We start from the raw sequence: 12,823 nt of genomic DNA on the forward strand, positions 1-12,823 counted from the left end.
TTTGTATATTTGGGTTTATATGCCCAAGACTCTGTGGTCAAAAAGTGTTTTTTTTTTTTTTTTTTTTTTTTTTTTTTTTTACAAATGACCTTGACCTTTGGCCTCAAAGTCTGTCGTCTTCCTCTGATCATTGATTACCTTTGTCATGAAAACGAAGTTTTTCACATTAAAAATTGAAATAAGCCAGAGTTCTTCAGACAAAGCTGAAAATGTTAAAACATTTTAAGATTATTCCTGACAAACAATTCTCCCTTTCAAATCAACATTTCTCATATGTATAAGGAAAAAACTAGCATTTCAGTTTTATTAGTTCCATAGATATCCAATCAGTTTGAAAACTAAATTTTCACATAATTTTTCTATTATATACTTTAAAACAAAATGACAACTCCCATATCATTGGATATACATGTAAATTCAATAGTAGATAAATAATTCACTACTGTTTGAGATGTTTTACAGGCTGAGGCCGCCTTGTCACATGACTGTCATGTGATCGATATTTACAAATAAAATTAGCTTCAAAATATGTAACACTGTATAAAATATAAATGTATCTGTACAAAACACAGGATGCACAACATTGATTTATTTGTACACACCATTATCAATAAATTATTTAACCATTGTTATTTACTATGGTGAAACATAGTATACACACACACACTGCTGTGATTACACAAAATGAAATACAGTAAATTTCAATGCACACACACGCAAATACACACACTTGAATCTTGCCTTGAATGATACAAGTAACATAGCAGTTTTATAAAATCCCTTAACTGGCTAAGAGATCATCAATTCTACAGCAATTACTAGGGGTAAAATCAGCAAAACATATTCTGAACTCCTGAAGCTGCCTTCGTCACCCACACTAACTGGGGTACCTTGTCTTTGCCACAAATCCTGTTATGCCAGTTTATAGACCAAGAGACCTTAAGGGTCTATATTGCTAACCACAGAGAAAGCTGATGTGTTAATACTTAATGTGGAGCAAGCAAAAGATATTATAGAATCAAATGTATACATTCAATTAGGTTGCCAGCAATCCTGGCATAAAATTAAGTTAATGCAATTTAGTCTATGCAATGGAAGAAATTGCCAGCTCTGATTAACATGTAAATTTACAGATTAGTGAAGATAAATTTACATATAAAATTATTAACACAAAGTTAGGGGCCTTTACTAAAAAATTCTTTCTGAAGTGTAGAGGTTTTTCACCCATGCTGCCTTATATAACAGAATTCTTCAACATATCAGCCTCCAAACTTGTAAGTATTTGGCAAAGATTTCTTTTTTTTTTGGTGAGACGGTTAATAAGTAAATTTGATCTGATACACACAAGAAAAAAAACAACTTTTGAATGAAAAAATTCAAATGAAGATAGTTTTAGCTTACCCCATCCAAAAACACTGCCTATCTTATAGAGTGAAACTCCCTGGGGATTTACCAGTGTTTGATATTAAATGAATAGCTGGACTTCTGTCAGTGCTAAGTACAGCAATATGTATAATGGTCATCTCACTATCATAAATTAATGCTTTTTATTTTGTATATTATCACATCAAACATCACAGGGTGTCAAGTACTGTAGTTCTTCCACTATATTAATAAAACATTAAGGTCTTACAGTAAGTTTCTCACCTAAATCATAGTTTTCTTACCCCTAAAAAATATACATGTAGTTCATACATACAAATGACTGGCAGTCACGTGACTTGAATTAATACATTTTATAAATCTGCAATCTCTCCCTAGATCTCAGGGGATTTGCTTAGCAACATGTTCAAAACTAAGATAGTTATCCAAACATAAAAATTGAGAATTGTACGACATCTACATTTTCAACAAAGGGTTTAACACACCTCCCCCACTGAATTTCCTGCCTTTTAATTTTTTTACCGCACATATTATGTATATGTACATGTCAATTTTTAAACATTAAATTCTGGTGTTAATATTGTATCATATATTACAAGGCTATTAAATCCAAATCATGAACTCAACTCTTAACACTGGACTATCCTGAACACTGAATGTGCATCTATACAAACACTTACCTCTATAAGAAATATTTCACTTCAGGGAATGAAATCGTGTACATTTACACTGCATTAACAAATGAGTATTAGCTTGCTGGTTTTTAAGAATGGAAAGCTTGGATATGTGAATGAAACTCAGCAGATGGCTTATACTAATACATATAATACTAGAATTGTCTACCACCCATCAGTTCAACACATTCTCACACACACATACACTAGCACTGTAAATCATTCCCTCCAGGAAATTCTTGTCTTGTATTTTGTTTTTGTTTATAATAAGTAACACAGCTGACAAAATTCAGCCTGTTTTTGGGAACTTCCTCCATGGAACCTATCTTTCATGGAGTAGTGTCGTCCTGGGCGCAGATCTTTCTTTCAGCTGTTTCCTGTGACAGTCGCCTACATATTGGAAGTTTCTGTCACTTCTGTATATCCAAGCTTAGAGGAACTTGGAAAAATATATGTGGCTGGGGTTTACAGAATTACATCACACACTTCAACACAGAAATGCTGAACAGCCAACTGGTCTCGACTGGAACCTGCCTAAACCATGACATGTTATCACTTGAGGAATGTTTTGTACAAGAGAGTTGATTTGCCCAGTGAGCGCTCCTGCTCCATCAAGAATAAAACGTCTCGTAATGTCACCCTTTTGATTCTCTGCCGTGTGCTGGTCTGCTAATGATAAAAATTACACATATGAAATAAACTACAAACAAGTGCTGAAACAAAATACAATAAATGCACGTGCATATTTACTAATGCATCTACATGCATGTTCAAAAGACATCTTACAGTTTTTGAAGATGAAGAACTGCCTCCATTGCTAACACTAAATCCTCCACTTCCGGTCTGTAAATAAACAAAGAAGATGTACATGTAATTAACTCGAATCCCTGTCTTTTTATCAGGTGTGAATCCATAACATACCAGGGTAGTGGACAACATGTAAGAAAATTCAATTTTCATAACAGGAAAATATAAACTGAGAATCCTCTGCCAGACTTACAGTACTAATCTCTCCAAAGTCTGTTTTCCTCTTTTTCCTCGGTCCTATAGCTGCCAGGGCTGTCTGGTTGGCCTCTTCCTGCCTCATCCTCTCTATCTCAGCCTGTTGTAACTATAGCACAAAAAAAAAACAATGACTAGTTTTACTTCCTGAACAATCAGTAGATTAGTTACATACTGTATAAAAGAAAATTTTTGTCCCCATTTTATTTTCACCCCTTTCGCACTAATCACAGGTGGGTACATTTAAAACGGGGCGAATTCAAAGTACACAGTATAATTTCTTAAACAAAATTGTGACTGGGAGAATTTAAAACAGGGCAAAATTGTTTGCAAGTGTGAAAGGGTGAGAATAACACTGAGCAAAAATAACCCGTATACAGTAGTAATTTAAGAAGAAATGATCTGGTATTTAGTTATTCAACTCCAGATGTAAATAGAATATACATGTATTACACATATAACAGTTTACACTGTTCGACATCAGAAACAGGATATAGTTCAGATCTTTCATAGAGAGAAAAGTAAGTGAGCTTAAAAAATTATGAACCAGACAAATTTTTTTTTTTAGACCTTTTCTGCAAGTGGCCTTCATTTTACCAAAATGATCTCAAGTCATGGTTGCAAGGGGGGGGGGGGGATAACTGAGATTCATTGAATTACTACCATCTAACCACACAAACATGAATCAAATATAGTAAAACTCATTTCACACGAACACAGATACAGCAAATTTACAGATATAAAGTTTTTATTCATTTTATTGTCATTTAATTGGGAAAATTTTTAATAATTCCATGTAAAATGTTACAGTTATAATGAACTATGATACAACAAATTTCCAGTTATAACGAACTCTGATATGAATTTCTAGATATGGTGAATTAATTTTGTGTCCCATAGACAGGTTCTCTTAGGATTCAAGGTTTTTGAGAAGGATGAGTCCCAGCTAAATTTTACATGACCCAGAAAAATTATGTTGAGTCCCATTGGTATCCTTCAACAAAAACCTTTATTTTCATAGACAGTTTGTTTTTGCAATAAATAAAATACAGTGTGTATGTATCCAAGCTATATCCCCAAATACGGACATAATTAATTGATATAAAAATTCAATTAATTTATAAGTTTAGGACTACATGTAACAAACATATCAATAAGATGTCAAACTACCCATCATTTGAATAAAGTGCCCCGCCACAGCATGATACGCCCATCAAATATTGTTCAATTGTCATAAACAGTTTAGAGTGCAAGAAAATCATGTCAACCTTGATACAAGGATTTCAATGATTTTTCCATTCCTTTTAATATTTGTTTATACATCTCCTGTGGTGTAGGCATTAATTATAACAAATATTACATTATAGATCCTCAACTGGTTGTGTTAGAGCTTGACAAATGTCCATCTGCCCCCCCCCCCCCCACCTTTCAGATTTGAGAGACATGATGCTCTGAATTAGTTGATATTTTCAAAATATTAAATAAAAATATCATATTAAACAATATCAATTTAGTCTTAACAACTTAATCTATATAAAATTAATATCAAAAATAAAAGACTGGCCATCAAATGACATATGCTATAAACTGACCAGCAGTTCTTCTGTCTAATTCCCAAAAGATACAGATAACAGCTGCTTGATCAGAGATCATCTAACAGAAATGATTGAGACAGCTAGCCTCCCTACACTGAACTCATTAATTAATCTTTAACTGCATGGATGCATGTCCACTCATTAATCCCAATGGATGAATGGATCTATACATACTATTTGCTTTGAAGTGCAATAAAAATGCATATTTATGTCACTCTGAAATTAAATTTGAAAACAAAGATTTTTTTTTTAAATTTGTTACAGAGATTTATAAAAAGAAACAAAAAACTTGTGTAATCTTGATGCAACATTTTTAATAAGGTTCCTGCAATTTACTCTTAGATTTGTAGGGACTATCTACCATAATTAAAAACATTTTTTTTAAAATACTTGATTTTTTTTTAGATTTAATGTCAGACTGGTTTTAAGCTGCAATCCCGAGTTTAATTAGTTTTAATTATATATAATTATATTATTTAAATTATAATTTGTTATAAAATATCAAATAAGTTTTAATTACTTTTCACCAAATTCATTTTAAAAGTTCGGCTAGCCAACTATTTAATCCAACATAGCTGATTCTTTTTGCCCAGTTCCCAAGAGATATAGATAACACCTGCTAGATCAGAGATGCTCTACCAGTTAGCTCCTCACACTAAACTCATTAATTTCTCTCTAATTTGACATGCAATTTTCTGTTATCAAATTCTTCTTGACCAGTGCTTGATAATTACACCCATGGGAGAGGTGGAATTTTTCCTTGTAACATAACATTTGTTATAGATTGCTGTAAAGTATATTATGAAAAAAATAAGTATTTTCTTGATTTAACATTTTTTTAATAAGGATACTGCAACACTCTTGCATTTTTTGGGATTGTGTAATCTAATAGTAAAATTTTTTTTTTTTTTTAAATTTCAATTAAATTAAAGGTCACAGTGACCTTGAAATAGGTCGCGACACACCTTCTACCTAAGATGCATAAATTGACCAAGTTTGATGATTCTAAGTCTTATAGTTTTCTAGTTATGAGCCGGACAGGATTTTTCCATATTTGGCCACAGCATCTTAATTAAAGGTCAGAGTGACCTACTTTCAATGTGCGACACACCTTCTACCCAAGAAGTATCAGCTGACAAAATTTGATAATCCTAGGCCTAATAGTATTAAAGTTATGAGCCGGACACGATAAAAGCTAACAGACGGACGGACATGAACACCATAACATAATACGTCCCGTCTAAAGACGGGCGTATAAAAACTGTTAAAAATCAATTATCTAAAATTGAAATAAAATTTTTTAACCTGTAATTTTTTTAATTGTCTTAAATTTGCTAAATTGAAAATAATTGCTTTAAAAGAGTAAATACGATTGATTTTACTATGCTGTGCAAAGTATTGCACGATGAAAACCCAAGTCGGCCCCTTTAAAGTGATCTAAGGTAAGTTTTGTACTTCATATTTATCTTACACATTCAGTGGTATAACAGTTTTACTGTAATGATTATTTAGGTGATGCCTGATACCAGTTCTTTTGCAGGTAAATGAATTAGAAATCATTTTCTTTATGGTTCCAGTAAAAATTCTGGTAATATATCATTAGTACTCTAGGTAAATTATTTAGCAGTAATTCTCTACCTCTTTGGCTTTTTGTTTTATCTTTTGCTGCTCAGGGTCTTCATTTTTTGACCGACTCTGAAAAACATGAATCACATTATGTGTTACATTAGACATCTAAAAAGTCAAAATGTAGAATTTTCACACTCAAATCAGTTCTCAGAACTCTACAAACCACATAAATTTCAGTTTACCTTCGCCGCCTTCATAATTTTCTCCCACTCCTGATCATCGTGCCGTTTCTTTTCTAGTTTATCAAGTTCCTCGAGAAACTTTAATTGAGATTTGGCATCATTTGAAGCCTCAAACTTATCATTCATCTGGAAAAAAATGTAAAAAAGGTCACTTCTGATGTGAATCCTGTCTACAGAAACCAATTTTGCACTGCTGAATACTAGTTATTAATATAATCTTTTACAGTACAAAGAAAGCATCCAACTCTTTAATCAGTACCTTATATATTTCTATCCTATGTTCAGCTATGGTGTCGAGTTTCTCTAGCAGATCTCTGAGTCGTTCTTGTGTCGCATGTGAGACCAGATTAGCAACATCAGATGAGATGTCATCTAACCCATGCTTCTTGGCTGTTGAAGAAAGACAAGAATTATTATAGACAAATTCTGAAATAAATACAGCTGAAAATTCAGTATCTCAAACATCAATATCTCGAATATAAGGATTTACATGTATCTATGTAAGTTGGAAGTCCCTAACACTTTTTCTTTATGTATTTTCACCCCAATATCTCAATACTTGCTAAGTTTTTTTCTAGAACTAAAGTTCAAAATAACAAGGTTTGACTGTACATGTATAATCAGCTTCAAATTGAAATTGTGAACTGCCCTTAATCATGTTAGATGCTTGAATTAACATGGCACTTAAGTGATCTCATCCCAATTATAGACAAAAAAACTCCCTCAAAAATTTATAGACGGTGATATTACCTATTGCTGTAATTCTACTAAGTAAAGGTCCGTGATGCAGGAAAGCCTCGTCTTTACAAGAACGAATCTGTGTCCCAATGAAGTCAGCATTACTGGCCAAAATGTTCTTACTCTCTTCTGACAGATTGACACCACCCATGGTAGCCACATCATTAATATCATCATCGTCCCTGTAACAAAACAGGTACGATGAACATTTAATTACAATAAACTTCTACAAAGAAAGCTTATCAGCTTTAATTAATTATTCAAATATAAACTTTCAAAATGATTCAATCTACCTTAAAGTAATATCTGTGAAAAGTATTTGTTGAAAAGTTTTCTAATAGATAAGGAAATCTGAACAACGGTGTAACAATATACAATGAAAAGACATGAAAAAATGAAAAAAAATTAACATTAGTGTACATGTATCACGGAAGAAATTTCTCATAAATAATTGTTTATGTGATAAGGTTGCAGACAGATTGGTTACTTCTACTATTAATGTCCTAGTCTCACTTACTTGAGAGAGTCATATTTGGTTTTCTCTTTGTGTGGGGTAGAACTCCGGGAGGGTGCTCCTGCCACACCTGGAAGGTGCTGAGTTTTCCCCGAGATTGCTGTCACAGTTTTAGGAATTCCAATCTATGAATATTTTCAGAGTCATGTCAAATATTCTGCAATATTCAGATGTGAGCCCCCCCCCCCCCCCAAAAAAAAACATTATCCAATTAAACACACAGTGTAACAATAAAAAAAACCCACACAATTAAATAATCTATATAACAAGTTTAATCATGATTTACATCAATGACTCGTTCCATTTATCATTACACTGACACATTTTAATGTACAGGGTTACTAATTTGTGATTTTGTAATTTGTGTGTCTCCAATTCTTTTGATTTAAAATATCCTTTGTATTCATTTGGTTTGCACTCGGTAAGAAGTGTGAGAAATATTGGGTCACTCCAACTCATTTTAACATGGTTCTGACATTAAGCAGTGTGGTTCATAGAGCTTGATCTTATCGATATTTTGAAATATTCTATCTAAAACTACTTCAGAATTTACTATTATTGTTTTTTGGTGTTTTTTAAATAAAACTACATGTAGCTCTGAACTTCTTATCAACTATCTTCACTTGTAACTTAACCTATCAAGTTTCTGAAGAAAGAAAATTGTGAATATGTAAAAACATGCCAGCAGGTTGAAAGAAAGACAACTCTGGACTGAAAACACTGCTTAATAACAAGTCGGCAAAATCATGAGAGCAGCCAGAAAAGCAAGTTGATTTACAATATTTGTTGTTAAACCATACTCACAATTGGTTGGCCTCGCACAGCTGCATGTTGACTGGACGGATGAGGAACTTGAGGGTGGACTAGAGTCGCCATGGATGCCACAGGATGAAGAACCTCCAAGGGAGGGGGCTTGACACCATCTATTGTCATGGTATTGGCAATTAATGCTTGGCGCAAGGCTGGCAGACTTTTCTACAACACATTGAGATTGTTTTTAAAGCTAAGTTTTTGAGTTCTAAATCTATTTTAAAATGAATCTTGCTTTGCAATTTATTTGAACAGGTTTTTGCTTTTCCTTCCCTTGATTTTATCTGAATAAGTCCAATGTACGTCATAAATCTTTTACCTTAAGGAATGGCACTAAATATGGTTGAGGTGATGATCGAAGTTCTATTTGCAACTTCTCTGTGAATGTTTGAGGCTCCACTTTTCCATCCTAAATAAAATCGAAAATGTAGAGTTTTTCCCCATTATACAAACTAGTACTGTCCTAAGAGAATTAAAAAGCATATCTGAAAATTAATATGTAAGAACTCTAAAGTACACTGTATTACCAAAAAAAAAAAATTAATTACATTGTTATCATTTGCATTCCTGAACTTCTCTCAATGCACTTAAAATATACATGTACAACCTTGACATATCAATTGATATTTTTTGCTTCTTGGAGGTATAAAAACAAAGATTGGTAACTATTAACAGCAGAGTAACTCACAATAAGGCCCTGGATCAGTTCTCGAACATTTTTGACAGTTTGTGGAGGTTGACTCTGAGCCAATTTAATGAGAGTAGACAGAAAATTCTTGCATTTTTTGACATTGTCAGGGGGCTGTTGAGGTGCACCTACAAAAGAAAAAAAAAGTTCTTTAACACATGCTCAGACTCTAATTTAAAAGTCATTAAAGTTTTTCAGATGGAATTTCAGATAAAGATCTCTGCCAATAACGACTACAACATTCTACAATAGTGTTTCCTAAATGGTGTTAAAGTGTACATACTTGTTGGCCTCCTACCTGACGCCGTGGAGTGGATGGCAGTCCCAGGAGGGGCAGTGCGGACCAGACTGGGTACAGGGGTGGCTGTAGAGACAGTGCTTAGGTGGACCTGTCGGGGGATTCCCTGCTGTGCAAGGGCTGAGTTAGGAGGCTGAATTGTCACTATCTGTTGAGGGCGACCTGGGCCAGGAGAATTTGAGGGCTACAACAAACAACCACATCAAATACATGCAATGAACATCATTTTGCAAGAAGCATTTCTGTCAAACCCCCCCCCCCCCAAACTTTCCAACGTGGAAAATATTCTATTTTTACACCATTACTATTAATCATGAACAGAAGTGTTGCTTTTTAGACATATATTACATAGTGGTTGATTTAGTATGCATAATTACTATCAAGCATCATTTGTAAAGTATGGGATAAAACACAAAGGTGCAGGTACCTGGGCACAATAAAAATTTTCTCAAGTAATCAAATTCTTTCATACCCATGGAATTAGTTATCTTTAATAAAATTATTTGTCCTGCATATCATTGACATTTAATGGTGTATCTAAAATTTAAAAGCATTTAAAATTAACTAACATAGTAATATACATACATGTATTTGACTACACATATCACTCTTTGTGTATCATATGTACATGTATCATACTTACTCTAACATACATACGGTGCCCCGTTGCACTGGTTGCTGGAGGTTGCTGGATGACAAAAACTAGTTGTCCTTGCTCATTCCGTACAATCTGAGCTCCAGGAGGTATCTGAACACCAGGGGGCAGCGCAATGGTGTTTTGCTACAAAGTGTATTAAAACATTACTATATTCAAGTGGTAAAATTCATACTGAACTTTTCTCCTGAATATAGTTAAGTAAAAAATACACCGTAAGATATAAAACAATGAAAAATACATTTCAAATAATTCATAGCCCTCCCTCCCCCCAACCCAAAGAAAAGGGATATTAAATGGTGTCTGATTATCTATCTATTATTAATAATATATTTTAAAGTATGAAAGACGTTATCTTATTACCAGTTTCAAGAAACTCATTTATCATTGTACTGGAGTTTTCATTATTCTGTTGGTGTTTAAATTTTCAATACTGAAAGCATTAAACTAAGAAATAACTTCCAATCAAGACAGTTGACCAAGTACATTAATTACTTTTGCCTGCACAATGAACAAGTTCCTCAAAATATCAGTAGTGTGTATAGTTATTCCCCTTACATGTGAATTGATATTAGCAGATACAATAGTTCTATAATATAACTTAAACTATACTATATAATCAGCTACAGCTCTAAAGGATAAGATCATATATGTATTTGCAACAGGGATGAACAATTTTGATATATACATATTATACTTAGAAGACCAAACATGCAGAATGCATTAAAAAATTTCTACTTGTCAGACATCTGAAGTTTCAAATATTGCAGCATAAAATTTATAGACTTTATTTCTAAAATAAGACTTCTGTATACTTCACTATAATAATGGAAGAGTATAATTTTTTAATTTATATGAATTTTTCTTTAAATATAAAATTTTTCATAGGATGTCTTTATGTTTATAGTGATATCAAATTAAAATTCAGCAATTGTGATAGATTTTTTTTCAAAATATAATACATGTACATTAATTTGGGAATTTGGCCAATCGATATATGAAAAACAAAATTCTTTTCAATAATGGTCCTAGATCAAAAATAATAATCTTATGATTGATATGTAAACCCCCACCCCTAACCTTTTATTATTACTAAGAGAAATAAATAGCTCCAGGGTAAGAATTCTGCCCATACTAAACATTCACTTGGCATGGAATATCAGAATATTTTGTCTTGATAATTTTTTTTTCACCAATACAATTTAATAAAATAAATAGATTACAAGTCTTATTTATTCTCCTTCTCTAACCAACATGAAGAAACTTTGTCCCTTTCATCCATATACCAGACCAGTGGATAAATGTATTAAAAGTATGTACTATTTTAAGATTACATGTAGAAATTCACTATAGAGGTTGGTGATTGCCCCTTAAAAGCATGTATAAAAAAGCCTAATAATAAGTATTCTTTGTTGTTGAAAAAAAAAATGCACACCGTTGTTCCTGGTCTTGGTGCTATACTAATTTGCTGAGGTCTAAAAGCTGCAGTTGTCATTCGCGGATTAATATTTTTGCCTTGAGTCATTTGAACTGTTCCTGTTGGACGTGTTGCAACAGTGCACCCACTCACAGACACTACATGCATCTGTGAACTAGAAGATTGAGTTGTGATAAGTTGAGGTTGCATAACAACTTGTGATGGATGAGTTTGTCCAGGTGTCCTAACTGTAATCACACTTGGATTTCCTGTAACAACTGGTCCTTTTCCCTGCACTAACTGAACATTTGGTTGAGGCACATTGTGTGGTGCACCAGGCACAGGTTGTATTGCTAAATGGTGCTCCTGCTTAACACCGAATCCTGAGCTTGGAGATCCTGTCTCCTGTTTCACACTTAACACCCCTGTCTGGGGTGAACCAACAGGTTCGTGTTTGATATTCACTATTTGAGTTGGTCCAGGCTTCACATCCTGACTAGAAATTTGGTTTAATGGACTGTTATGTGTAGACCTTATAACAGGTTTATGATCATTTGCATTAAAATTAGCACTATTTGCAGAATTCACATTTGGTAAATTTTGTCCATTGTTTATCACAACTTGATTTGGCGTTGATGAGCGTACATTTGCGACACTGACACTGTTAAGTTGTCCTTGAACTGATGGTGATGGTGAATTACGCGAGTTTGTAATGGTTGGTGATTGAGAAACAATTCTTACATGATTCACAGGCACTGGCGAGTTCCTATTGATATTATTGGCATTAACTGATAAACCACCTCCTTCACTGGAATTCACATTTGACACAATAGAATTTAAACCTAGTAACTGAGAATCAGAGTGAGATGCTTTTAGATGAGATATGTTTGCATTATTTAATGCTACATTATTTTGAATTGTCATATTCTTCGAAGCTGGTGTTGGGATGCTATGTAAATACACAGTTGAAGTACATGCTACCGGAGCATTAGCATTGCTTATATGATTATTGTTCATAGAAGCATCAGAAATAGAATGTGCAGTGTCCTTATGTGTTGTGGAGGCTAGCTGTGACTCCAAAGAACCAACTAGGGCATTAACAGCATTTTCGTCGATTTCTGTTGACAAAATATCGTCGAGACTGTTCGTGGTCGCCATTTCATTCCACAGCACAACTTAAACTGAAGTACGCATGCTCTGTCACAAGAATTATGGGAAGTATTTTTGAAGTTTAGCGC

General features: G+C 33.5%; 1 protein-coding gene across 2 annotated transcripts; it reads right to left on the reverse strand.

The window, feature by feature from the left end:
* Positions 1–290: 290 nt before the first annotated feature.
* Positions 291–12,776, reverse strand: LOC133197793 (transcription initiation factor TFIID subunit 4-like). Of its 2 annotated transcripts, none has more exons than XM_061334002.1 (14): positions 11,604–12,776; positions 10,157–10,294; positions 9,499–9,697; positions 9,216–9,343; positions 8,847–8,936; positions 8,522–8,692; positions 7,721–7,842; positions 7,216–7,385; positions 6,725–6,855; positions 6,466–6,591; positions 6,293–6,349; positions 3,058–3,168; positions 2,844–2,900; positions 291–2,723 (listed from the first exon to the last, which is right to left on the reverse strand). In XM_061334002.1, exons 1-14 carry the CDS (start codon positions 12,741–12,743, stop codon positions 2,610–2,612), a joined length of 2,754 nt encoding a protein of 917 aa, XP_061189986.1. In that variant the 5' UTR covers positions 12,744–12,776; the 3' UTR covers positions 291–2,609. The 2 variants fall into 2 exon arrangements, with proteins under 2 accessions (XP_061189986.1, XP_061189985.1); XM_061334001.1 differs by having other exon boundaries at positions 291–2,726; positions 11,604–12,775.
* Between the last annotated feature and the right edge of the window lie 47 nt (positions 12,777–12,823).

This window comes from Saccostrea echinata, unplaced genomic scaffold, assembly GCF_033153115.1.
Source record: "Saccostrea echinata isolate AGI-Se365-2 ecotype Australia unplaced genomic scaffold, CSIRO_AGI_Sech_v1 ptg000030l, whole genome shotgun sequence".
In the NCBI taxonomy this organism is placed as follows: Eukaryota; Metazoa; Mollusca; class Bivalvia; order Ostreida; family Ostreidae; genus Saccostrea; species Saccostrea echinata.